Source organism: Citrus sinensis, chromosome 8, assembly GCF_022201045.2.
Source record: "Citrus sinensis cultivar Valencia sweet orange chromosome 8, DVS_A1.0, whole genome shotgun sequence".
Classification (NCBI taxonomy): domain Eukaryota; kingdom Viridiplantae; phylum Streptophyta; class Magnoliopsida; order Sapindales; family Rutaceae; genus Citrus; species Citrus sinensis.
The window spans coordinates 7,595,090-7,622,898 of NC_068563.1; the positions used below are offsets into that span (position 1 = coordinate 7,595,090).

A 27,809-nucleotide genomic window follows, 5' to 3' on the forward strand; every position below is an offset into this window, starting at 1 on the left:
AATCTCAATCTCAGGAAATAGCTGGTAGTTTAAAAGATCGAATTGAGGCTCTGGAGAAGAAGGCTTATGATAGTCAGAATGTTAGCCTCAAGTATTGTTATAATTGTATAATGAAGTTTCTCGGGAAAAGCCATCGTGAGTTAAAGATAGATGACCTTGCTAGAGCTATTGTTACCTCTATGAAGGAGTAAGAGGACAAAAGGAGATTAAGCCCAAGTTTAAGCTGCTACTACTAGTGTTAATCGGGCTAAAGATGCCTCTTCTCTTACTCACCTATTCATGATCGAATTTAATTAATAGGTTTAGGCCTCGTATCTTACCTCAATCAGGTTTTGGGATCTGAGGCCTTTATTTAGAGATACTTTGTATTTCTCATTTTTCTATTTGCCTATTCATGGCAAAGTTAGGATTTGCTCACCTATCCATGGTAGAGCATATTAAATTTTCCTACCTATGGCAAAGTTTAAAAGTTCCCGCTAATTTATGGCGAGTTTTATAGGTTCTTACCTATTCCTGGTGATTTTTATAAGTTCTCACCTAATCCTAATGAATTTTATAAGTTCTCACTTAGTCCTAATGAGTTATATAAATTCTTGCCTAGTTCAAATGAGTTCACTACTAGAAAAATGGGCTTTACTGACACCAATTTAGTGTCAGTAATTACTTTTGCTGGCACTTGTTAATTGTGTCAGTAATGCTCAAGCCAGAACACACTGACACTAATCTTTGGTGTCAGTGATTTTTGCGTCAGTATTTTGTGTCACTATAGTATCACCACCATAGTGATACTATGATGTTAGTATCAGTTGATACTATTTTTATGTCAGTATTTTGTGTCACCAGAGAGTCACAAGGATAGTGACTCAATCGCGTTAGCATTTAATGATACTATTTACATGTCACTGATTTATGTGACTACAGTATCAGGAATCCACTGACTCAGTAACATCAAAAATTCTTATCGTCATTTAAATAATTAGTGTCAGTATTAACGGTGCTATACCGGTTGTGTTTTATTTTTTTTAATGACATTATTCATGTTTATTTTACAATTAAAATAAACCCAAAATATATTAAACATACCAAATCTTGTAATGCAATTCACATAATACACATTTCAAATACATCAGTTAAATTAAAATAGTTCAAATACATCATTGTTTGGGGGTAAAAAACATGTTCAAGTACAAAATTAAGCTTTGAACAAGTAGTATACACGATAAAGTACTAAATTAATTTCGGAAAATTTAGCCAAGAAGAAAAAACAGATAACAATGTCACTGATTTTGGAGTCACTGATTTTGGAGTCCGCATATGCCTTCATTTTTTTTCCACCTACAAGTATATAAAATCAATTAGCACACCACAAAAAATAAATCACAGATTTGTTTTAAGGAAAAATAATCATAAATTACTTGTATGTTACCTCGCGATTGTAGGCTGTAATTAACTTGGCAACGTATGTAGCCCACTGATCACAAAGTCGCGAGAGGTCCTTGACAGTGTATTCCTCAACTCCCTTGAACTTTAATTTTAAAACAACAAGTTATTCACCGAAAATCCTTGACTAAACTACTTAATTAGCATTCATTTAAATACATTTGTGTGTTAACAATTAAAGCCAACAAATAAACTCCAACAATGTTACTGTTTTATCCAAAATTATATAGGTAAATACTGAACATCCTGATCATGGTAATTCCAAAAAAAAAAACAACTTGTGAACCCCAACAACAATAATATTTGATAGCCGAAGCAACTTGTGAACCCCAACAGTACGCGATTTAATACAAATATGGATGTAGATACAAAACCTTAATTAGGATGACAACTTATCCTCATCAAAGTAAAGTACAAGCAATGACACCATAGCACATCCCCACTAACAACTACTTTGCAACCCAAACAATTGTTTTGTGTTGGGATATGCAGTACATTGTGTATATCCCAAATCCTAATTCATGTCTATATGGATATTCATATAATCTATTCAACAGTATGCAACATAGTCACCATTATAAGTACCCTCACAATTTATAAAATGCATACAATATGTAATAAAAAGATAAATGTAAAGAAGCACACAGGTGTTTGAGCTGATTCATTCGACAATAAATTAAAACAATATGATACAGTATTGTAAAAATCATTTTCAATACTTACATTATTTTTCAGAACGTTCACATTTGTGATGATATCTTGCATGTATTTCATCACATAATAACCACATTCAAAGCTGCTCGGCTGCCTCGGACACTACAAGATCAAAATTACATTAATTTTTTACTGTACGTTAACAATAATTAGTTACGTTTGTCTGATTTTTACCTTGACAGGTATCCATTGAACATTGGCCTTTGTATCAGAATTTAAACTCTGATGTATTCGAATCCCCCTACAATTAAGAGACATAGCTAATGTTAGCAAATAATTAGCATAAAACATAAAAATAAAATAGCATGATCAAAGATACAAATAACAAACTTAACTGATTGACAATCTGCATTAGCTCTTCATCAGGATTACCTTCCAAAGGATCAAGGTAATAGGTTGTACGTCTCACCATATCAATTGCCAATAACACCCAGTGGGCACTAAACAAAGTAAAAATTGTTCTCACACATGAATTACAAGTAAAAGTGATTAATCTACAAATTAAAGAATATTACTAGCAAATGAAAAAGGTTATACCTAGGGTTATACGGGAATACGATGACTTGTCCCAATTCTGCCAAGCCTAACAGTTTTGAAATGTATTGAGTCCTGTCTTTGAAACTGACCCTTGGATATAGCTTCTCAAAAAGCCCAAACTGAACTGGTTTAGTACTTCCATTGCTCTCCATCTCCTCATACAGGTGTCTAAGAGGAAACAAATATATATAACGAAGTAAGTTTGAATATAGGAAACAAAATAATAGGGCCAAGTTTACTAAAACATAAGTTATGATTTACCGTACTTGATCCATATGTTAATGATGCAGTTTGAGACCTCTTTAAACTCTATGATTTCAGCACAAATCATTTTGTCCAAGTGTGTTTCCCAAATTTCACCAAAGGTTGCTGTGTCATGCCGAATCCTGATCAACCGAGATAAAGAATTCTCGATGAACATGGTAAACATGTTCATATATTCACTCCTGTCATTCTTTCTTGATCGTGCTACTGCCCGTGTATTCTTCACACGTACATTGAGGTCTTTTGCTGCTGGTCTGATGACTTGGGGTTTTTTTTTGGCTATTTCTGCTGGTCTGATGACTCGGGTTTCTTTTTTGGCTACTTCTGCTGGTATGATGACTCTGGGTTCTTTTTTGGCTACTTCTGCTGGTCTGATGACTGGTGGTTCTTTGTTGGGTACTTTGTCATGACAGGAGAACTGCCTATCTAGTACTTTAGGAGTTAGTCGAGGAGATCTTCTCGGTGTGGGCTTTGAAGTAATTTCACAGTCTACTTTTTCGGGGGTTTGTTGAGGAGTTGCTTGGGAAATTGTGGTGGGACTGTCCTTGATTTTACTCTTCACAGATTTTGGAGTCGACTTACCCGATGGGAAATCAGCCTTTGCAATAATCAAAATACATACCATTAGTAGTAATACATGCATATACAAATGGAAATAAAATAATGACATGTAACAGGCCATATACCTTTCTTTTTCCAAGAGTTTTAGGGGATTGTTGATCATTGTCAATCTGAACACCAGTGGAAGTTTTGGGCTTAGGAAAGTTAGAACTTCCAACTTCAATATTGCTGTACGCATTTAACCTTGCATTCATGCGTTCTAATTGAGCAGACATGAATTGGAAACTCTCTTGATACATCTTTCTTTCTCTTGCTAACTCAGTGGCATCAGGGACATGAAAGTACATAAATGGGGTGACGAATTGCCCCACTCCTTGCACCCTACTTCCATTTGGCTGCTTCTGAAGAGCTTCACCTAGAATGTCATGTGACCCTTGTGATTGGAATGTTCCTTGTTCAACATGACTCTTCAGCTCATTCTACAAAAAAAAATATTGTAAATCCGCAATTACGAGTACAACACATCAGCTAAACTAAACTAATATCCTTTTTGAATCTTTAACAAAGAGCAAATCCATATATAGTTCAAATTGAAACTACAGAAAATATTACAAGACAACACCTCAAACAAGTTTTAACCTTTTAATATGCGAAGAAATAAGTTCTGATGAAATCTTACTGAGTTTCTGTCAATTGTAAATGTTGCCATACAATTATTACAAAAAGCAGTATATATGTACGTTAATATCTACCCCCACACACACATATTATAAAGAAAATTCATAAGAATTAAGTATACAAGTGACTTACTATTTTCTCAGCAATTGGCGTCACATCAGAAGCATATTTGCCATCTCGGTCTGCTCATGCCATTAACCAAGCTTCACTGCGATCAATCTCCCGCTCAGAAACTCCACTCTCCTTTTTCTGTTACAAGGTGACATAAAACATAAATAATTGATTCTATTATATTATACGCATTAGATTACTTATGTTACTGTAATTACTCTATATTACCACACTTACTTTTCTATACAACATGCCACCATATCCTGTGCTACCCAAGCGATGGTTGTAGACATTCTTTGCTCTTTTGTCTTTTGCCTTCTTACTTTTTTCCTGCACAAACAGTTTATATGAAGAACAAAAAGTTACCACTAATTATTAGTAACTACCAACAATTAAATCAGGTAATATTAACAAACAACACACCTAAAATTGTTTAGACAAAACTTTGACAACAAAAAGTTTCCAATCTTCTTTTTTAATGCTTGGATATTCAATAGGAGGCAACCTTAGTGACTTTCGATCGTCCTTGTTAGGTAGAACGAATTCAGTTGCCAGTTCACAACGAAAGTTTCTTGATGCAACCCCCATCCACTTTAATACTTGGCTTTTGCATTTCAAGCTCAATTTGAATTTTTTCTGTCAACCAATAACATGGATTAGCAACAACTTTAAAAAAATCTGGAAGTTATATAAAATCTTTAAACATACTATGAAACAAGAAAACAAAACCTGAAAATGAACCCACAAAGTTTCCTTCATCTCTAGTGGCACACGCCTCCAATCATCAAGTAAAATTGAAATTGTTTCCCTTTCCAACCGGAACACCATAAGAATTGTACTCAATTGCAGCTTCATGACTAACTTCTTGTTTTTGTAAACCTTTTTTTTGTTTGTTTGTTTTCTTCTCCTTGGTCTTCCGTCGAGCTCCGGAAGAGTGAACTCAACATCGTCAGCCATCTCCTACAATCCTGAAAATGATTAAAATAAATAAGTATATCATTTAGATTAATAAGTTAATACAAGAGCAATAGCATATAATGAAATAAATAAATCACTTACTGGAAAACTTTGAAAATTGGTGCTGGAAACTAACTACAATAATGCATTCACTGATTTTCTAAATCAATATCTATTGGAATAGCATCACAATCTTTTCTGTCATAAATTCCTTCATCATCTTTCTCATCCAACTCACATACTGGAAGTTTGTTAGATAATGGAGAAAATACATCCACGTCTTCACATCTTTCCCCATTTAACTTATAAGCTTTGTCGGTCACTGAACAAACTATTGATTTATTATTCTCTAGCTGGTCCTTTACATAAAATACTTGCTTTGCATGACAAGCCAGAATAAAGCAATCAGATTTATAGCCAATCCAATTTAAATCAACTACAGTGAAACCTAAATTGTCAGTGCAAACCCCTCTATCATCTACCCAATCACACTTGAAAAGTGTTTTTTTAACCATTAGATAATCAAGCTGCCAAATCTCATCAATGACTCCATAAAACGTCATGTCTCCAAAATGAGGACTTTTATCTTTTGAGCTTGAAATCTGTAGAGTGTTAGCAACAACCCTAACACCACTATTTTGGGTCACACGATTACAGTCTCGGTCCATCGTTGTAAAATTGAAGCCATTTATCTCGTAGCCAGAGAAGGTCACCACGCTTGAGCGTGGTTTGTTTGCTAACCAGCACACTATTTCGTCAATCGGCACATTATTTGCTTTATCATGTGCCACCTATAAATTAATTTAACAAGTACAGTAATTAGTAACATGTAGAAAAATCTTGTTAAGTTTATATCCTATATTGTATTTAGTTAAGTAATTCTAACCTTTGCTTGTAACCAACCAGAAAATGTTCGTATGTGTTCATTTTGCAACCACAGATTTGTTTTTGCCTTATAAGGGTTTGTTGATGCCAAATAATGCATATGCTCCCTACAGTGAAACATATTAAGATTTAAAAACTAGTATATTAATCTAATAATACAATAGTAATATTTTTTTGAAAAATTAACAACTTACTCGATATATATTTGGATTTCAAGGGTGTTCATTAGAACACACCGGTGTGCTTGTGCCAACAAAGGATCATCAACCACCTTTATGTTTGCACCTCCCAAAGGCTTTTCGATAGATAAATCAGTTGGACAACCAGTAGGCAGCCCAATAACATCACAATTTGAGAGGTACTCAGCACAAAATGCAAGTGCTTCTTCTGCAATATAACTTTCTACAATACAACCCTCAGGGCGGTAGCAATTACGAACATAATCCTTGAGAGTTTTCATTTGTCTCTCAAAAGGATACATCCATCGAAGATAAACAGGCCCACATAACCTAACTTGTTCAACTAAGTGGACTGTTAAATGGATCATTATGTCAAAAAAGCTAGGTGGGAAGTACTGCTGCAGTAAGCATAAAGTAATTACAAGTTCCTCTTGCAATTGGTCAAGAGTATTAGGATCTACCACTTTACAGCACAATGTATTAAAAAAGAAGCACATCCTGATTATGGCCGTTCTCACATTTATAGGCAAACAGTTTCGAATGGCTAGTGGTAGAAATTGTTGCATCAAAGTATGACAGTCATGGGACTTAAGGCCTTGAAGCCGACAATCATCTATTGAAACAAGATTTTGGACATTGGAAGAATACCCATCAGGGACTTTCACACTCAGCAAGGTTTCACAAAACTATTTTTTTTCTTTTTTACTCAAAGTATAAGGAGCTGGAGGTAGGACTTTGTTTTTTTTGTTTGTTTCATCAGGAACTAGTTTTCCCCTGATCTTCAAAGACTCAAGATCTTTTCTAGCATTAATCCCATCTTTTGTTTTGCCTGGTTGATGAAGTAATGTGTCATATATGTTTTCGCACACATTTTTTTCAATGTGCATCACATCTAATTGATGGCGAACTAATAAATGCTTCTAATAATCTAACTCAAAAAAGATTGACTTTTTTTTTTACAATTTTTCAGTTATGTTCTCATCACCACCACCATCACCACCGCCATCATGTTTCCGCTTTTTGGCCTTCTTTTTCCCGAACTTAATATCTATATCTTCCACCATATTAAAGATTTCCTCACCAGACAAAGTTTTAGGAGGCTCATTCCACTCTTGCTTCCCATTAAAAACCTTTTTCAATTTTCAAAATAGGTGATCGAGTGGTAGAAAGCGGCGATGGCCCATATATGTCATTTTCCTACTATGTGGCAGCCAACATGCACAAGTGTCTATCCCACAAATTGGGCAAGCATAATAGCCCTTAACAGTACAACCAGAGAGGTTTCCGTATGCTGGAAAGTCACTAATTGTCCACATCAAGACAGCCCGTAAATTAAAGGTTTCTTTTCTATAAGAATCATAAACATCAATACCTACATCCCATAGAGTTTTTAAGTCCTCAATCAAAGGTGCTAGGTATACATCTAGATCATTTACAGGTTGTTTAGAGCCAGATATCAAAAGTGACAACATCAAAAACTTTCTCTTCATACACAACCATGGAGGAAGATTATATGTTATTAATATAACAGGCCAACAACTATAAGTAGTGCTAAGTGTACTATGTGGGTTAACCCCATTAGTTGAGAGAGCTAAACGGAGATTTCTAGGTTCTTGTGCAAATTTTGGCCACTTATTGTCAATTAGTTGCCAGGCTGGTGAGTCTGCTGGGTGGCGAAGTTTGCCATCTCTAATTCTTTTATTAGCATGCCATGTTAAATTTTGAGCTGTTTGTGGTGATTGAAACAATCTTTTCAACCTAGGAATAGGTGGAAAATACCATAATACCTTTTTAGGAACCCCTTTCCTAAATTTTGTTGAGCTATCTTTTTTTTTTTTATACCTAGATGCTCCACAATTTGGGCATTCAGCAAGATCAGCAAATTCATTCCTATACAAAATGCAGTCATTTGGACATGCATGTATTTTTTCATACTCTAAGCCTAGCACTTTCATTGTTTTCTTAACCTCGTACATTGACATAGGTAGAGTATTATTATTTGGCAAAATATCAGCAAGGACTTCTAAGAAAGCAGAAAACCCTTTATCAGACCACCCATAGTTCCCTTTCACATTGTAAAGTCTCATTAAACTAGATAACTTTGAATGTTTTGCACCCGGGTACAAAGGCTTTTCAGCATCTTCAAGCATATCCTTAAAAGAACTAGGATCTCTATCACAATGCTCGTAAGCATCTTCGACCATGTCAATTATATTACTGTAATCATGACATCTAAATCTTTGACTATGTGAATGGTCTTCACAGTTTGTAAATGTAGATTTAGAGTCAGTCTCACCATGCCAAGTCCAAACAATATATCTTGGGAGAAAACCTTTTTCAAATAAATGATCCTTCACTTGTTGAGGAGTATGAAACTCCATATTACAACAAAAGGTGCAAGGACATCTAATTGACATTCGATTTTCAGCATTCAAAATGGCAAAATCTAAGAAATCAGCAACTCCAGAACGATACTCTACAGACAATCTATCACAAGTTATCCAACTTCTGTCCATTTCAAATATTTTACCTGTTCACATATGTAATGTTAGTTTAAGTTTAATTAAATTGCATGATTAATTTAAAGTTCAATGTTATTATGATTATAGTTGTAATAATAAACTTATAATTCTGGAAAATCATTAATAGCCCTATAAATCATTAATTATAATAATAATTTAGACAAAATCCTGAAATTGAAACAAAATAAGTTTTGAAACTTAAATAGGAGATTAATAGGTAAGATGGGTGCTAATGGCTTTTTAAGTAGTCGAACTAATTCATAAGTCAAGTAACTAACAAAAGTTAAGAGTTCAAATAAATAATGTCTTCATACCACTTTGCAAGCCATTTTTTAAGATTCTATAAATCATTTTTTAACTTCAAATACAACATGCAGAACTACTTTAAAACAAGCATTTCTTTATTGAATCAAACACAAATCATCAACTTTATACAATCTCAAAATACTCACAACCACGAACTTAATTAATTCATATCATAGTCATTGTCTCTATGACAAATCGTCCAACCAAAACAGAATAAATAAACAAGTAGGATTATATAACAAAATTTGCCTCTCTTTACATGAAACAGAGATGTAAATAGTTTGTAACCACTAAATACACAGTCATTCAGCCAATATAACACCCAAACAATCATCTCCTAATCACAAAGGCAAAAGCTAAAATCAAATTTCATATTTTAGTACATTCAAAATCAACTAACTTATTGCTCAAAGTTAAGAAACGGAGCTAACAATTTATTTCAGAAACTAAAAAAATGCACATTCTTAGTTTTAAATAACAATGACAGTAAATCACATGCACAAAAGTTTGAAACTGACCTCAAATGTGGCAGAAAAAACAGAGTCGCAGCAGCAAGTGTTTTGAGTTTAAGTAATGCACCACTTAAAATGCCTGTATTTTTGGACTGCATGTGAGTGAAGATATAGAAAAGTAAGAACAAAAATTTCAAGTTACGAATAAATAAATAAAAAAAAATATTTGGAAAACAAAACCCACCAGGGTTGCACGACTGTTCAATTTCTGAATATCTGAAACAACCCAAAAATAAAAATTCAAAAATATTATTCATAAGCCAAATTAAAACAAACCCAATAATTAAATTGCACAAAAAAATAAAACATTCTGCCATTACCAGCTGATAACCTCCTCTACAGTTCTTTCTCTGGACTTAACTTGTCAGGGAGAATGAGATTACCTGAATACCGAACCGATGGTGCCACTTCACCCCTTGTCGATGGCTTTTACTTGCTTGCCTAGTATAGGCACTGGATGGTTAAGTTGGAGAAAAACCCCTTCAATAACAAGCGATTAGGGTTTTGGTTTGTGTTTCAATTTGGGGAAAATGGAAAAACGAATCAGAGTTTTAGGTTTTCATTATCTATCTAAATTAATTGAATTTAATTTGTAAATGGATAGTGCAAAACAGAAGAGATCGAGAAGAGAAAAACGAAAGCGAAAGTGAACGATGAAAGCAAGATAGAGACAGTCGATATAGTCTAGATGGGGAGAACAAGTGTGTTTTATGTTATTGTTATTTATATTTTCATTTTTTAATAATTTAAATATTATTATGACTTTGACTCATCGAGATTTGATGGTCTGTGCTCCAAACATTAAAGCTTTAAATCTTAGAGCTCCCAGGTTCGAGTTGGAGCTAAAACAAAATTTTTATGAATTTTTTTTATCATTGATACTTTAGTGTTAGTGATTTTTTATGTTTAGTTTACTAACACCCTAGTATCATTAATCTCTGATTCCTATTTGTCAAAAGCGGAAAATGGTGCATATGTACATAAGTACTGACACTTTTTGCAAAGTGTCAGTAATGAAGTGTCAGTAAAGCCCATTTTTCTAGTAGTGGTTCTATAAGTTTTCACATAGCTTAGATGAGTTTTATAAGTTCTTGCCTAGTTGGCTAGTTCTGATGAGTTTTGTAAGTTCTCACCTAGTCTTTACGAGCTTTATAAGTTCTTGCCTTCTTATAGCAAGTTTTATTAGTTCCCGCCATCTCATGGCGAGACTTATTAGTTCATAATATCTCATGGCGAGTTTTGCTAGTTGCCACCATCTCATGGCAAGTTATTTCAGCAAGTTTTAGTTCTTGGTCTCATGTGAGCAAGTTTTAAGGCTTAAAACATATATTTGCCTAAAAAGATTTCACTCTTTTATTTTTCTACTCGGTTACTTATAGCCAAGCTGGATTAGCAAGTTGAGGCTTTTTGTCTCACCTGGAGTAGGTTTTAAGACTTGAAACCTTTATTTGCCTTAAATAATTTATTTTGTTTCCTCTGCTTACAACGTTATGGGCAAGCAAGTACATTAGTTTAAGGATTAATGGAGCGCTCTGTTGATGATTGGGTTTGAGCTGGTTTCTATTGGGTGAAATGAAAAGGTTCTGGTCTAACTTTTTACCATGGCAGGGTGTTTGCACTTTTATCTTTTTGCTAGCTTACTCATTGCAAATCTGAATTAACAAGTTTAGGCTTCTTGTCTCATCTCGAGTGGTTTTTGAGACTTGAAACCTTTATTTATCTAAAAAGATTTCATTCTTTTATCTTTCTGCTCGCCTATTTATGGCAAAGTTGAATTAGCAATTTAGGCTTCTTATCTTACCTTGAGCAGGTTTTAAGACTTAAACCTTTACTTGCCTATAAAGATTTTGTGCTTCTATTTTTTTGCTCACCTATTTATGGCTAAGCTGAATTAACAAATGCTTATTGTCTCACTTTGAGCATGTTTCAGGATTTGAAACCTTAACTTGCTTATAAAGATTTTGTGCTTTTATCTTTTTGTTTGCCTTCTTATGGACAAGCTGAATTAGCAAGTTTAGACTTTTTGTCTCACCTTTGGTAGGTTTTGAGACTTAAACCTTTACTTACCTTGAACAATTCATTTTGTTTCTTTTACTCACCACACCATGAGCAAGCAAGTACGATCAGTTTAAGGTTTGATAGAGCATTCCACTGATGATTGGATCTCAACTGGTTTCCATTGCGTGAAATGAAAACATTTTGGTTTGAACAATCTGTCGTGGTATGGTGTTGGTCTCGTGGGGTTATTTCTACTCGTCGCTATTCAGTCATAACTCTTGGCGAGCACGTTCCCCTCTGAGCTCTCTTCTCATCTTCTCATCTCTTCTAGCTACTCGCCTCTGACTTTAACTGTTTTATCTACTCCAATCTATCAATCTATCTTTACTTATTTATAGATTGCTAAATAAAAGTTGATTGCTTTGCTTATTTTTACTCCTTCTCAATCCTCTCAAAGCTTTTGGATGATTGAAAACATTAGACTACAAGACAATTCTATGATACGTTTTTACAAAATCTCTAAGAGTTTCCTCCTCGCCTCGCTTAACACTCATAAATTCTCTTGTGTCGTCTTTTGGAGGCTTGAGCCCTTAAACTATTTAGTAAAATCCCTATATAACTTATCACGGGTTCTGATACTTCCTGGAAATAGTTTTCTATAGCCTTTTAATGTCAAAGGCAATGCTCTACACCTCTGCAATGATGTTAAGCCTTGCACTCGTGTCATCTCATTAAACTACTCTATGTGCATCATTTGGGAAGCGAAAGTCTTTTGGAATTATAGTGTTCATGATTTTAGTTGAAAGTGGGGACTTTCATCTATCATTATTCTCCAACTCTGAGTTCTTCCTCGACCTTGCATCTCCTCAATGATTTGTGCTACTCTCTACACCTCAATCCCAAGTTTGCTTGAGTGACCTAGATTTTACATTGCTATCTACTTGCTTTTAAGCTCTATATTTAACAAACAATGTCTCAGCTCTCTTTGTTTAATATTTTCCACTTTTCACGTCTCTGTTCCAATGTTCAAGTTATTTTGAATGGGATCATCCATCCTTGATGATATTAGTACAACATTTCCTAGTTTTTTCGATGCCTATCTCTTGTGGTTTGACTCAGACATGTCCACATTCCTAGTAGAGGTCTTTTCCTTAGGCCTTCTCTGCCCTTCCTTTATTTCTTGCAATAACATTGCTAGACTATCCATCTACTTTTGCAACTGATCTATTCTTTCATTTATTGCCTTGTCTCTAGCTTCATGGGCGATTTCCCCTCAAGGTCAGTCACTGATATTTATCCTTAATTCATTCCTTTTTCGCTCACTTTTTCCTCTTGATCACATATAGGTGTTACTGCTCCAGTGGAATGGCTTCTTGTATTGTCCTTATAGACAATGCCAAAATGTTAACGCCGACACCTCGGTGTGTGGGATACTAACTCCAAAATTTAAATTTACTTGTGTGGAAAGATGATTTCTTGCCTTAATTTAGCAGACTGAGCAAAAGTTGGTGACTAGGAATCCAAGCCTGGTGAGTGCTTGTAATCACAAAAATAGTCAAAGGCGCTGGAAGTCTTTTCAGTGTTAGCCTTCCGACACTCAAGTCAGTATCACAAATTTTTGTAGAAAGAATAGGGTATGTGATTTTTGTGTAAAAAATAAACCAAAAATGAAAAAAAAAGAAGAAGAAACTCTCCTTTTAAATAAGAAAAGATAATGATAAGGAGGGACAAAGATGAAAAATAAAGAGGATAAAAAGGATAAAGAAGAAATCTTTAGATTTCGTGAGATTAGATAGGGTTTTGGGGTATTCAATCCCATAATCTTTTCAGAGTTTTATAGGAGCTTAGATCCCCTATCCCTTGGACCTTGGCGTAGTGGGTTTTAGGGATATAGTTCAATCTCCCTCTTCTCCTTGAATTATGGCTTTGTGAGTTTATGGATAGGGTTTAATCCTTGAATGGTTTTGACTGAGTCTAACATTAGCTTAATCATCTCCTCGCCTAAATCATGCTCGCTTGCTTTTCTTTGACTGTGTTAAAAGGCGAGGCGAGCATAATAAGATTTTCAGTAAAACCTTATTACGGTTGCCTCATTTTATCATCTGATAAGGAGGCGGCCATAATGAGGCCTTGAGTGGAGCCTAATTATAGTCACCCTATTTTACCAACCGAACAGGTAGACTCATATTTGATTCGTTGTATTGACAACAAATTAAAAGAGATAAAAGTATTGTTATTAAGGTAAATTCAACATCAAATCATGTATACAAAAATGATATAAGTTAACACGGATTGCATCAATCAATCACTATATGTACTTCATCTGACCAATCTTTGTAATCTAGTCAGTGGCGCTAGTGTCATCGAGCCGAGGTTAGACATTTCCAGATTTTCCAAATCATGTTTCCTAGGGTCTACAGTCTGCTAGTTAGATCCATGAATACTTTTTCGCTGCATGGTATTGTGAGACCACCCATAGGATGATCAAACCCGAACTCCTCTTCTGCCTGACTCAGCAAATTCTGAAAGGATGGGTGCTTCAGGTATGAAACAGGAACCACAAATCTGCTCTTTTCAATCTCTCCGACATAGACAGCTAAGTGTCCTTTTGGCACAGTTGAGGCCTCTGAAACCATAAGAGCACGCCTTAGAGCCTGCTTGGCGTTAACAATCCTGAGGAAGCGGATAGCCATGGCTAAGAATTGTGAAGTACTTTGCAAGTTTTACGTAAAATTTTGAAAATGGAAAAGAAACTGAGGAAAGCAGATGAAACTTTGCTATGGATGGCTATCCTTAGACCCGATATATATAGAACTAAACTTCTCTGGCCAGTGATATGAGATATGTTTGAATGGTGTAAAGACAACGAAAATGGGGCCGATTTAAGGACATATGCAACAAAGAATCACATGGTTCTGCCTCCCAACTAATGATAAGGTTTCGGCAAGACTTGTACTGAGAAATAATTGATTGCAACTCATTGTGGCCTACCATTCAAGGGAAAAAAACAGATTTTGCATTATTAGATACAGATAATTGTTAATGGCCTGTCGGTCGTGAAATAAGACCAAATTGACCATTTTGATGAAACTCTATATGTAACAAGAGAATAAATAAACAATATTATTGCTAAAATTTTCGCACAAAACCATATGCTGTTGCGAACCAATTTTGTTTCACTGAGCTGCTAGAAAAGTCGTCAGCTCATCTGACGGTGTTTCTTCAATCTGGACCAGCGTTTGAAAGATTGACAGGTTGAATGGAAGCTTCAAGCAACCTAACATGTGATATTCTTTTTTTATCAGAATCACACAGATTAGAAAATAAAAATAAATTATTTCAACTTCAATGTCTTCGTTGGTAGAAAATATATGGGTAATCACACTGCTTAACTACTCAAAGAGTAGATAATCTAATCTAACAATGAGAACTATCATATATGTATTAAGTCGTATGGCTCTATCTACATAATCATTTCACATAACTGTCTCTGTATGGTTCAATATCCATTAACACATCTTTCAGCCAGTTGAGCTTCAATTAGTGGCTGGTTTTGGGCAGAAAATATGGTCAGTCCGAACTCTATAAATTTTCAAAGTATTTGAAAAAATCAATACTTTTTTCCTTCCCTACCACAAGCTTTAATGTCAGAATTATATATCTTAACTGAGGTTCTGGTACATATTTTTGCAAGCAAGTAAATCTATATTTTCAACTTATGAGCACAAATGCTAAGGATGTTCCATTCAGTGTAGTGATTCCCTTCAGTCTGTTAAAATGAAGACAAAGGCATGATTCATTGTGTTATCTCCACTAGGCGTATGATAAATTTCTTTTTACTTCAGTAGAAAAACTTTCTATTTTGTGCTTCACTGGTGCCACCTGTTCAATGCACGTGAAGCATGGTACTGCTTACCGGCGTTACAGCTGAACCTTCTTTAAACCTGCAAAATGCTGTGGCCATGATACTACTAGTTCAACGAAATAACTCTATCTTTGCAGTGTCCAATTCTAGATCATGTTTTACTCTTTTCAGTTTCCCTGTATGAAAATATTACAGATTTAGGAAACTGATCATAGTCACTTGGTCTTGCTGATTGTTCGATTAAACTCAAGTATTCAGTGCCCATATTTTTAGTTATTATCAGGTAGTGAAGGATGGATAAGCTCTGGACGCATGAAAAAGAGAGAATGATCAGTGATCAATTAGCCGATGGACAACGATGAATGGGATGCCCATCATTCACTGATGCTGTACTACTAAATTTTTGAGAATATGATATAAATTGAGACAGAATCCATCTTCCAAATTATAACGTTAATTTCATTTCCTCTTCTCAAGGAAGAAAAAGTATAATAAAATTTTGTACAAGATATTAAGATTTTTCTAATCTACAAAATAGTGCCCACTGAATACTGTTAATGTCCTCTCTCATTGCTCATTTAATCGAGAAATGAGATCAATGAAGATGTCTTCTCTGCAAGGAATTGTGAGACCACCCATTGGATGATGAAATCCAAATTCTTCTTCAGCTTGACTCAACAAGTCTTGGAATGGAGACTGGTTCAAATATGATACTGGAATCATGAATCTTTTCATCTCATTTTCCCCCACATAAACTGCAAGGTAGCCTTTGGGAACTTCTGTTGCTGTCATAGCTGATTGGCTAGCCTTAAATGAAGACAGTCGAAGAATTTTCTTAGCTTGAACAATACCAGGCAAACGGAAACCCATGTTGATTTGATAAAACGAGAAAAAAAAATGGATTTAAGAACTTGAAAAATGAAAGGGATTTTAGTGCTTGAGATTTTTAAGTAGAGACTTGGATGCTTGTGAGTTGTGAACCCAATTACACGTTTATATAGATGAAGGGATCTGCAGGAAGTCTTCTGATATGTGGTTTGAGAGTGAAGAGGCGGTTTGGATGCGGAGACATTAGCTCATGAGTCATGAGGGATCACATGGTTTTGTCTTTCAACTCATAATAAAATTTTCATGGAAAATTTATCAAATTGCAGACATAATACCCTTCCTCCTATGGGACAATATGAGCTACAAAGGGACCACATCCAAATCATAAAGAATTGTGGATGTTGACATCTTATCTTCTTAGCTTCACAATAGCTAATTGCTAGATTAAGACATTATTGAGAAATTTGAAGTTCAGCTGAAACATGTCATAGTCTATGATACTACAATGAAATAACTTGCTAGACAAGCCATCGTGAAGTTCAGCTGAAGCATGCCCTACTTTGTAGGTTTCAGTCACCATCCACCTCGTTAAACAGCATGCCACTACTGCTGTTGGAAAATTTTTAAAATAAATGTGTCTTATGGTAAAGACATGTCCTATTAATTGTACCTTATAGAAAAGGTATCTTTCACTAAAAACATGTCTAATTAAATGATGTCTTGTTGTAAGGACATATCCATTTAATTGTGTCTTGTAGAAAAAGGTATCTTTTTATTAAATGATATAACTTTTCATGGCAACATTTCACTTAGAGATGCATCATTTCATGGTGACATTTCATTTGAAATGGTGATGGTTCAATTTGGACCATTGATTAAAATCAAATCTAGATCCAATGGCCATGAATGAAGGGGTATCATGAAAGATGACAACCCAAATGAGGGGGCACAAGTATATCTATAAATAGGGGTTATGTTTAAGTCATTTAGACATAAAATGAATGATCCTACACCACTCTTTTCTTAGCATTCCTTTTTAGTACGAATTTCAACACAAAACACCCATTTCTTTTGTGCGTTCACATTCTGCAAGAACAATAGATTGTTTCTTGGCAGGCTTGCAACATTCAAGAGTATTCTGATTTGCTTTCGTCGATGCACAACGCAAGCAAGCAAACAAGTGCTTCATTATATCTTGGAGGCGTATTTGCTTAACCCATGTGCATCACTCAATTGGTGGGGGCAAATAACGTCTTAAGGAAAGCGACATTTGTAACGTGCCTTGAAGCACACAAAATTTCTGCAGTTTACTTATTACTATTATTTTTCTTCCTACATATAGAGTTAGTTGTAAACACATTACTTTACGTAATAAAGTTCCACCATTATTGTTGTATTTCTCTACATTTGTCATTCCCCACAATTTTACCACCAACAACTGCATTGAGTGTTATTGCAGCAGCATCTAGTTTGAGTGGTGAACAACCATTTTTGGAGGACCCATGATCTGGAACAAGCAGAATATTCCAAATTTATACGGGGTTAAATGATCGTCACGTATCAAATGTTGCCCAAATAGACCTGGTACGTGCCTAGTACATCGACTAATGAATTATCTTGTTTTCTTGTCTTCCTCTAGAATTCACAATGGATTTATTGATAATATGGCATTGTGTATGAAATTATCATGTCCTTTCCTTTGTCAATGAACAAAGTACCGATGAACCAATTCAATTTGACGATATTTAAAAGAAAATCTCTAGGAAAATCGACAGTTCAAACAAATCAGACCCCATGAAATCCAGTGATTTCAACAAATAAGTTGAAGGTGTTAATACAAAGCAACTCTATATATGCAGCTAAGATATTTGTTAGAAATATATCTCCTGCCTTCTCTATATGCTGCAACTTGTAAGACAGGCCCACGAAGCATGTCCTACAGAGATTTTTATAATCTTCAACGGCCTCAGTGCTGTGGAAAATGGACCCTATATCGGATTGTTAATTTATCTGGATAATACTAACAAGATTAATAACTAGAGTTACTCCTCAAGCAGCATCAGGTCAGTAAACTTGTATTTTTGAATCGTATACACTTGATGTCAGGATGAGATTTTCCTTAATTTGGTTGAATATCAATAACAAATTATATGTTGTTTTCATTATCACAGTAATATTATTAGGAAGAGTGAACTAATTAATGATGGCTAAAGTGGACTAGTGGAGGAAATAATCATTAAATTGACATTTTATTAAAATGATAAATATATAAAATCGAATTTCATATCATGTATACGTAAATGAAGCGAAGTTTACATGGATTGCGGCAAACAATCTCAATGTATCCTTTTATATTCCAAATTGGTATTGAGTCAATGTTGTAAAAGAGTTAGTCTCATCAAGGTTGGCATTTCCAGATCTTCCAAATCATGTTTCCTGAGGTCTACAAGCTGCTAATGAGATCCATGAACACTTCCTCGCTGCATGGGATCGTGAGACCACCCATAGGATGATCAAACCCGAACTCTTCTTCAGTCTGACTCAGCAAATTCTGAAATGAAGGATGCTTCAAGTAGGAGATTGGAAGCACAAATCTTTTCTTTGTGGTTTCTCCAACATAAACAACAAAGTGACCTTTGGGCACAATTGTCGCTTGAGAGCACTTTTCTGTGTTCTTATTACTAACAATTTTAAGCAAGCGGAAACCCATGACTTAAGTCTTTCGAATTATTTGGTGAAAAGATATTGATATATGAAACTTGAGAAAGCAAAATTTGACAATTGATGGCTAACCTCTAAGCCATTATATATAGAGAGCAGAGCTTTTCTGGCTAATAAGCTGAATTGGTGTGTGGAAAATACAGAACTACATATGGGGTCTGATTAAGGAAGAGCCACATGGTTCTGCTTCCCAACTAATTATAAGGTTTCAGCAGGCTTTTGTATTGTGATCTCACCCACTGAAACTCATTCTGGCCTACCATGAAAAGAAATAACAATGGCTAGTTGATAAATAATATCATTGTATCATCAGTTGCCAATTTCGACAGATACCAAACAGACCATGTGGATGAAATGTTAACTGGTAGAGATGCACATAAGATCCAATTGCTAATTAATTTTTCAGTAAACCGTAGGCTGTGTCTTAAGGTGCTACCAAGCATGGCAAAAGTCAAATTAATATCAGCTCCTATGACAATGTTTGCTCAACCCGAGCCTAATTTGAAGATAGCATTCAATATTTTTCTTCAATACTGTTATATATACTCAAAAATACAATTAAAAATCTTCATTTCATTGTCCAATGTCAGTATTTTAAATAGACCGTATTTGTATAATCACACAACACAACCAATTCAAAGGTAAGGAATTTCAAGACTAAACGTGAGACTATATCATAAATGTATCCGCGTTTTGAAAACCTGCATAACTGCGTTTGACTCCTACCATTTTGAGATCAAGCAAAGAATTCTTTGATAATCTCAATGCCTCCATATAAACTAAAGTAGGAATCTCTTGGTACCTAAGTCAACTTTCAAATAGTTCATGTAGTTGAGTCAGCATTAAGCTAATCTAAACTTTAATCTGCAAGTTTCTACTCCTTTCGCTAATCAAGTCAAACTACTTAAATTATACAAAACGTTCGAGGAATAAATTATAACTTTTTTCCTTCTGCAAAACAAGTTCTAATGTGACGCCCTTTATTTGCTTTCCTCTTTTACCCTTATTAACTATTTGCTTACCTCTTTTACACCTTATTAGCTTTAATTAAAAAAGAAATTTTCTTAAAACTCAAGTTTTTTTACTTTCTATTTTTTTAAAGTATTTATTAATTAGTAAAAGTATTTAAGAGGAAGCCATCTTTTTAAGAGGAAGCCGTCTTTTATTTTCTACACTATTATAATCCCTAGAAAAGAAAAAGAAAGAAACATAAGTCTCTGAAGAAGGAAAGAAAGTTTTATAACTTCTTTACTTGGTGTTTGTCTTAAGGTATTAAGTATTTTTTTGACTTATTTGATTTATTTTTATTAATTGTTTGCCTTTAATTACTCGTAGTATGAATTGGGTAATATATGTGTGTTTGTAATGTTGTGATGATATGAACAGTCTATATTCTTTGCTTCAAATCGTTTTCTTTATTTAGAATCATGTGAATACGTTTACATATCATGAAACTAGACATCCTAAGCTTTCCATTGATAAGTTTTGTGTAAATCTTCTGAGTATGCAAATTGTTATGATTTTTCCAAGTTGGGTTACTGGTGCTGGAAAATTCCTATTTTCAGCAGCAGTTCTCATTTTTGGAAATTTTTCCTTAAGGTTACACATCTTTAAAAATTATGGAGATTTTTGTATCAATAGATCTATGTCTGATATGGTTTCAGATTTAATTTCGTAATTTTAATCATTATGGTTAAATTATTAAAAATCATAACATGCGGCTGCTGCAGATCTGTAAACTGTTTTCCAGAATTGCAGAAGCTGAAACATTTAACAATTTGGGCTAATTTATGAAAATTAGATGCCACGTTAGGATTTTATAATAAAATTTCAATCTTTCCTCTGTCTTTAAAAACTCGAATCGTGATTCTTGGGAGTGTAAAATACAAGATATGAATTTTTAAATTTATGTCTTCAAATCTGGAATTTTCTGGACATGTTAGATGTTCTCGGAAACCAAATGAATTTAAAATTGTTTCAGGCGTCCAAAAATTATGAATTTTAATTATATGCTTTCTAAATGTGTCTACTGTAATTAGAAAAAACAAACTGATTATTTCGAGTGCTAGAGAATATTTTATGAATTTCTTAAGTGGCAAAAATCTGTTTTGGTCAATGCTGGACAATTTTGTTACTTTGGTGAAAGGCCAATATTCTAACTTGATTTTCACTTGTGCTTATTTTTGTGAAATTTTGTATTGCTAAGCTTGTTCACGGTACCTCTGTAAATTTTTATGATTTTCCGACATGTGTATAGGTTCTTAAAAATTAGCATGCGCAGGATACTCATGTTTATGTCCAGAATATGTATAAGTATTGAGCTAGTATAAGTGCTTGTGATTTAAGGATGATTGGGATTATGTTTAAGGTTAGAGATAATATTGATAAGGATATTTTTATAATGATTATAGGACGTGGGTGAGCAGGTTGGGTTGTTCTTGAGGTATTGAGTTTATTGTTGTGAATCGAGGTAAGTAGATTCATGCATAATGTGTTTTATAATAAATGCAATTTATGTTATAAGAATAATGTTTAAGTGAAAATTTTTACAAAACTAATTTCTAAAATATCTAAATAATTTTGTAAAATAAAAACACTTTTAAATGTAATATCAATAGCTTGTCTACTTATACCAAGATTACACTTTTAAATGTAATATCAATTTACGTTTAAAAGTGTTTTTATTTTAAAAAATTCATTTAAATATTTTAGAGATCAGTTTTGTAAAAAATTCCTTTTAAACATAATTTTTATATCATAAATTGTATTTATTATAAAACACATCATGCATGAATCTACTTACCTCGATTCGCACCAATCAACTCAATACCTCAAGAGCAAACCAACGAGCTCACCCATGTCCTATAATCATCATAAAAATATCCTTATCAATATTATCTCTAACCTTAAACATAATTCCAATCATCCTTAAATCATCGGCACTTATACCAACGTAATACTTATACATATTCTAGACTTAAACGTGAGTATCCTGCACATGCTGATTTTTTATAACCTATACACATGTTGGAAGACCATGAAAATTTACAAAGTTACTTTGATCATGCATAGCATTGCTTACAAAATTTCATAAAAATAAGCATAAGTGAAAATCAAGTCAGAATATTGACCTTTCACCAAAATAACAAAACTGTCCAGCATTGACCAAAACAGACCTTTACCACTTAGGAAATTCATAAAATATTATCTAGTTCTCGAAATAATCCACTTCTTTTTTCTAATTATAGAAGACAAATTCAGAAAGCATAAATTACAATTTATAATTTTTGGACCCCTGAAACTATTTTAAAAGTATTTTATTTCCGAGAACACCTAACCTGTCCGAAAAATTCCAGATTTGAAGACAGAAATTCAAAAATTCACATCTTTTAGTTTACATGCCCAAAAATCGATTTTAGCTTTTTAAAGACAGAGGAAAGATTGGAATTTCATTATAAAATACTAACTTGGCATGTAATTTATAAATTAGCCCAAACTGTTACATGTTTCAACTTCTGCAATTCTGGAAAACAGTTTCCAAATCTGCAGCAGCCGCATGTTATGATTTTTAATAATTTACCCATAATGAATAAAATTACGAAATTAAATATGAAATCATATGAGACTTAGATCTGTTGATAAAAAAATTGCCATAATTTTTAAATACGTGTAACCTTACGGAAACGTTTCTAAAACTGAGAACTGCTGTTAAAAATCGGAATTTTCCAGCACTAGTAACCCAACTTCGAAAAATCATAACACTTTGCATACTCAGAGGATTTTCAACACAAAAGCTATCAATGGAAAGCTTAGGATGTCTAGTATCATGATTTGTAAACATATTCATGTGATTCTAATAAAGAAACAATTTGAAGTGTTGATGCTGAAATCTGCTCGCCTTTTAGCCGACCAGATTCTTTCACCAACGCTTGTGTTATCTACTGTTATTCGTTCGCTAAGATTGGAATCGCCCTCCTTTCTCTAAATAAGCCTGCGCTCACAAAAAACGGATCAGAGACGCCGGTGGTTTTGCCAGCGTAAACCCTCCGATGCCTAAGTTAGCTCAAGGTGTTTACGGGAAAACAAATCAATTTGGGTTCAAGAAGTTTATCTGAAATTTGTAAGAAAATGATCTGGATGCAATTTGGCAGCGTTTTCCCTCTCTCCGTTTTTTTTTGTCTTTCTCTCCGTCGAGTTCCTTTTCTTTTATAGCCGCTGTCCCCACGTTTCCGTTTGCCCTTCCTCCCACCTTTTTCGGGTAATGGCAGCCCTCATGGGACTCTAACCGTTGCATCGTGGCAAACGTGGGAACTTACGTGTCCTTCAACGGTTTTGGGAAAAGCGTAACGGCCGCGATTCTGTGCTCTGGAAAAAGCGTAACGGCCGCGATTCTGTGCTCTGGGAAAAGCGTAACGGCCGTGGTTCTGTGGGATCGTGTTCCCGCTTTCCTGGGGATGAGTATCGGCTCGGCGTACACTTCTGGTCGGTATGTTTCCCTGGTTGCATCCATCTCTGCTCGGTTAATGTTTACCCCCGTGTTCTGCTCGTACCACAGTAGCATGGCTGACCTGGTGCCTTTGTGTACTCAACACCAGTCCCCCAGTTTCTGGTCTGGCGAGTAAAATGAGTTAAGAGCAGAAACTGATGGTTGAATCTCACCAGCCCGGGGAGCTTATCTTCTGGGGAGACTCCGACCTGAGCATGGGCCTAAGTGAACATGTCCATTGTATATCTGGGCTTATATCTAACCTGGCCTCTTGTAACGGTTGGTGACGTGGCATCTCCAGACTCTTCGTATTTGAAATTTGAAACGACGGGCTATCCGTCCTCGATATATGGGGAGTGAGCTGGCATATCCCATCACTTAAATACTTCCATTTTCCCCCTTTTCGTTTCAAATCCCTAGACTGGAGTCATCATCATCTTGTTATTCGTTTCTCCGCCGTTAAACAAATTTTCTCTGAACTTTGCTCACTACTTCCAGCGTCCAAAGTATCCGTTTGCTAGGTGTTTTCTTTGTCGCGGCAGCGCTATCGGTGTCAGTCTATTCCAGGTATAGCCTTTAACCCTTTCTTTGGCTGTTGTTGTTTGGGTCCTGTGTTACCCCTTTTTGTACCTGTGTACTTGGGTTTGTATTGGTTTTTCTTTGAAGTTCCGACATGTCAAACCGGAAAAGAAAATTAATTGTTGATGAGGGTGATGAAGAGTCAGGGGATTCAGGCCTCAACGTGCCAATACCCACCGATTTTTTAGGTCCCTCCAGTAGTGTAGGTCCTTCCCATGGGAGGGATACCCTTGAGTATCCACACCCCTTAGTTGTCTCTCCCTCCTCCGAAATAGAGCTTGTAGGTAATAGAGGTGGACCTGCATCGGGTTCTGGTGAGAACCATAGCTATGGTGAGGTTGGGGTCCCTGAAGGAGCTGATGATGGTGAGGAGAGCAGTTCCGAACCGAGCATGCCCCCTCAGAGAAGGCACCTTGGTCATAGGGTAGAGGCGGACTCTTACCCTATTGACTTCACAGCTTGTGCCACCACCCAAACCGATTTGTTCAAGCTGAGGAATCTTTACAACATTCCTCCAGAGGTTCTCCTGGTAGTTCCAGGAAAAGGTGACGTTCCCAGTCGGCCTCCGCGGGGGTATGTGACGATGCACCTGGAGAGCTTCAAATTAGGAGCTCGGCTGCCCCTTCAACGTTATTTTGCTAAGATATTGGGTGGTATGCACCTGGCCCCAGGTCAGCTACATCCCAATGGATGGAGGGTTCTCTCGGCAATGTTTGTGTTGTGGGAGAGGTGCGGGTCGGAGGAGCCTTCCCTTGTTGAAGTGAAACATCTGTATCAGCTGCGGAGCAGCCCACGGGAGGCGGGCTGGTACTACTTCATGTCCAGTTCTGCGAAGAGGAAGCCAATCACCGGTTTCCCCTCCTCGTGCAAAAATTGGAAGAACAAATTCTTCTTTGCTGGGGGGAATTGGTGTCCAGCAGCTCACTCGCTGGGTGGTGATATTTACCTTCCAACGAACTTTGTCACCCCAGGTCGTTCATTATTTTTTGCCTATACTCCTTCTCGACTTGTCACTTATTGGGTTCTTTAACCTCTTTTGTTATTTCAAAGTCGTGGGGTTTGATCAGGGGGCTTGAAGATCGACCTTTGCTTCAGGTGGAAACTGCTCTGTTGAACGCGTCTACCTGCCAAGACCTCCTGTCTCCAACAAACCTGGTCGGCTCGGGCTTAGTAGATATTGCTGCTGGAATGGATAACAAGATCCTCAGCGCGATGAGCAGGAAGCGTGGTCGAGCTTCAGGCAGCTCCAACAACCCACCTCCTCCTCCGAAGAAAACCAGCGTAGGCCCATCCAAGGCTCCTGTTCCTGCTCTGCCCCCTCCCCCGCCCCGTAAGAGTGGTGGGGAGAGAACTTCTGACAAGAGTCCCGAGGTCAGCCTCCAGTCTAGGGACCGATCTTCCCCTCTGCCATCTCGGGAACAAGGGGACTACCTGAGCTTGTATCAGAAGGATTACAAAAGATCGGTGGGGCCCAAGATGGTGAAGGACATTGAGAGTATGGACCTCTCAGAGTTGGCTGCTTCTGTTCAGAGAGTATCCTTCAGGCTGGCCACCATGGTTTCGTGTTACAAGGCCGGGGCCGCGCGCCATGAGAGGAAGCTTCAAGCTGACAATCAGGAGCTGAAGAAGAAAGCTGACTCTGCTGATCGTTCCAAGGAGAAGCTGGCCGAACTGAACCAGCAAATGTCGGAGCTGGCGGAGAAGGTTGCAGTTGCTGAGTCCACCTCCTCCAAACTTGAGGACGAGTTAGGCGGCCTAAAATCTGACCTTCAAGTTGCTCAAAGTGAAAGGGATACTTTGAGGACCGCCCTTGAGGGAGAGATCAAATCCCTGAGTGACCAGCTGGCTGAAGAGAAAGGCAAATCCGCTGATGTGGATGATCGGTTGGATGCTGAGTACAACTCTGGGGTTGCTTTCAGCTATAAGTGTATCATGTCTGTACTCAAGGAAGAATACCCCGAGCTCGACATGAGCAAGCTGGAATCTGGGGTGGAGAGGTATATGGCTGGGGCCAGCCAGGGAGATAAGGAGCAGGGTGAGCAGGATCAGGTGAAGGCTCCTTTGGATAGGGCGCAGGAGGAGGAAATTGGGGGACGTGCTTTCGAAGTAGGTCAAGGATCCGTGCCTGCACCTCCCGGTAATGCTGATCCCCCACCTCCTGAGACTGCTGACCCTTTACCTCCCGAGGTCGCTGATTTTTCAGCTGCTGGAGCCGCTGACTCTCATAATCTTTAGGCCCCTTTTTTTTTTGTATGAACTCTTGAGTTGTATTCGTTTGATAAAGAATTGAACATTTATGAGATTTCCAGATACTTTCTATTGGATCTCTTGTCTGGTGTTTACTTGCATTTAGCAAAATTTTTCGAAAAATTAGCTGCTGGTCTTTCGTTGACCGAGCAGAAGCAGACACTCATTTGCCTTAATAAAATTTACGAAAAATTAGCTGCTGGTCCTTTGTTGACCGAGCATAAGCAGGCACTTATTTGCCTTAATAAAATTTACGAAAAATTAGCTGCTGGTCCTTTGTTGACCGAGCAGAAGCAGGCACTTTGTTGCCTTCGTAGAATTTTCGTAGCTTTAGCTGCTGGTCTTTTGTTGACCGAGCAGAAACAGGCATTTTCTTGCCTTAGCGAAACTTTCGAGAATTTAGCTGCTGGTCTTCGTTGACCGAGCAGAAGCAGGCATTTTGTTGCCTTAGTAACATCTTCATAAATTTAGCTGCTGGTCCTCGTTGATCGAGCAGAAGCAGGCACTTACTTGCCTTAGTGACACTTTCGAGAAATTAGCTGCTGGTCTTCGTTGACCGAGCAGAAGCGGGCATTTTGTTGCCTTAGTAACATCTTCATAAATTTAGCTGCTGGTCCTCGTTGACCGAGCAGAAGCAGGCACTTACTTGCCTTAGTGACACTTTCGAGAAATTAGCTGCTGGTCTTCGTTGACCGAGCAGAAGCAGGCATTTTGTTGCCTTAGTAACATCTTCATAAATTTAGCTGCTGGTCCTCGTAGACCGAGCAGAAGCAGGCACTTTGTTGCCTTAGTAATATTTTTACTGGTCTTGCTACCAGGGGACTTCATGCTGAATTCATCTTTATTGAAATTTGAATGCCTTACAAAAAACATAGAACATATGCATATACAACAGGCTATCATGCATTTAACAGAAATAACTTGTCAGAACGAGAATTCAGTAGAGCATTTTGCTTACTGGAAATATTTCTTCAAGTGCTCGGCGTTCCACGACCTTTTCACGTCTCGCCCATCCTGGTATGCTAACTTATAAGCTCCTGGTCCAGTGGCGCGTATCACCCTGTACGGGCCTTCCCACTTCGGGCCAAGGGCGCCGTGGTTAGGTTCCCTGGTGTTTTGGTTCACCTTCTTAAGTACCCAATCTCCTGCTAATCAATAACTTCCTCCAGCTTCTCAACAGGTTCCTGGCGACCGTTTTTTGACTCCCCCCGATTATCTAGAGAGGTGACCTGCAACGTTTCCTTGGCCACTGTAGCATAGCAGTTTCTGGCCATCCTCTGGTCGCCCTTTACTACACCCACAACTCCATTTACTCTGTACTTCAGTGCTAGATAATGCGTGGACATTACACATTGTCTTATCCTCATGAACGGTCTCCCCAATATCATCTGGTAAGGGCTTCTTTCCTCTACCACGACG

The 27,809-nt window shown here is 36.6% G+C and overlaps 4 protein-coding genes across 4 annotated transcripts; 1 reads left to right on the forward strand and 3 right to left on the reverse strand.

Annotated features, from left to right (window-relative positions):
* Window positions 1-13,876: 13,876 nt before the first annotated feature.
* On the reverse strand, window positions 13,877-14,463 carry LOC112496677 (auxin-responsive protein SAUR21-like). Its single transcript, XM_025094075.2, has one exon. It carries the CDS (start codon window positions 14,355-14,357, stop codon window positions 14,079-14,081), a length of 279 nt encoding a protein of 92 aa, XP_024949843.1. The 5' UTR covers window positions 14,358-14,463; the 3' UTR covers window positions 13,877-14,078.
* Window positions 14,464-15,965: 1,502 nt separating this feature from the next.
* Window positions 15,966-16,618, reverse strand: LOC112496676 (auxin-induced protein 15A-like). Its single transcript, XM_025094073.2, has one exon. The coding sequence runs from the start codon at window positions 16,397-16,399 to the stop codon at window positions 16,097-16,099; it is 303 nt and encodes a 100-aa protein (XP_024949841.2). The 5' UTR covers window positions 16,400-16,618; the 3' UTR covers window positions 15,966-16,096.
* A 2,006-nt stretch (window positions 16,619-18,624) lies between these two features.
* Window positions 18,625-19,194, reverse strand: LOC112496678 (auxin-induced protein 15A-like). The gene has a single exon (XM_025094076.2). It carries the CDS (start codon window positions 19,065-19,067, stop codon window positions 18,801-18,803), a length of 267 nt encoding a protein of 88 aa, XP_024949844.1. The 5' UTR covers window positions 19,068-19,194; the 3' UTR covers window positions 18,625-18,800.
* A 5,043-nt stretch (window positions 19,195-24,237) lies between these two features.
* On the forward strand, window positions 24,238-26,378 carry LOC127899264 (uncharacterized). Its single transcript, XM_052432603.1, has 2 exons — window positions 24,238-25,052; window positions 25,211-26,378. Exons 1-2 carry the CDS (start codon window positions 24,238-24,240, stop codon window positions 26,376-26,378), a joined length of 1,983 nt encoding a protein of 660 aa, XP_052288563.1.
* The last annotated feature ends 1,431 nt before the right edge of the window (window positions 26,379-27,809 follow it).

Excerpts from the sequence above, each read along its gene's own strand:
- LOC112496677 (XM_025094075.2), bottom strand. The coding sequence starts at position 14,357 with ATGGCTATCCGCTTCCTCAGGATTGTTAACGCCAAGCAGGCTCTAAGG.
- LOC112496676 (XM_025094073.2), bottom strand. The coding sequence starts at position 16,399 with ATGGGTTTCCGTTTGCCTGGTATTGTTCAAGCTAAGAAAATTCTTCGA.
- LOC112496678 (XM_025094076.2), bottom strand. The coding sequence starts at position 19,067 with ATGGGTTTCCGCTTGCTTAAAATTGTTAGTAATAAGAACACAGAAAAG.
- LOC127899264 (XM_052432603.1), top strand. The coding sequence starts at position 24,238 with ATGTCAAACCGGAAAAGAAAATTAATTGTTGATGAGGGTGATGAAGAG. Across the intron at positions 25,053-25,210 it reads TTCTTTGCTGGGGGGAATTG|GGGGCTTGAAGATCGACCTT; the intron begins GTGTCCAGCAGC and ends GGGTTTGATCAG.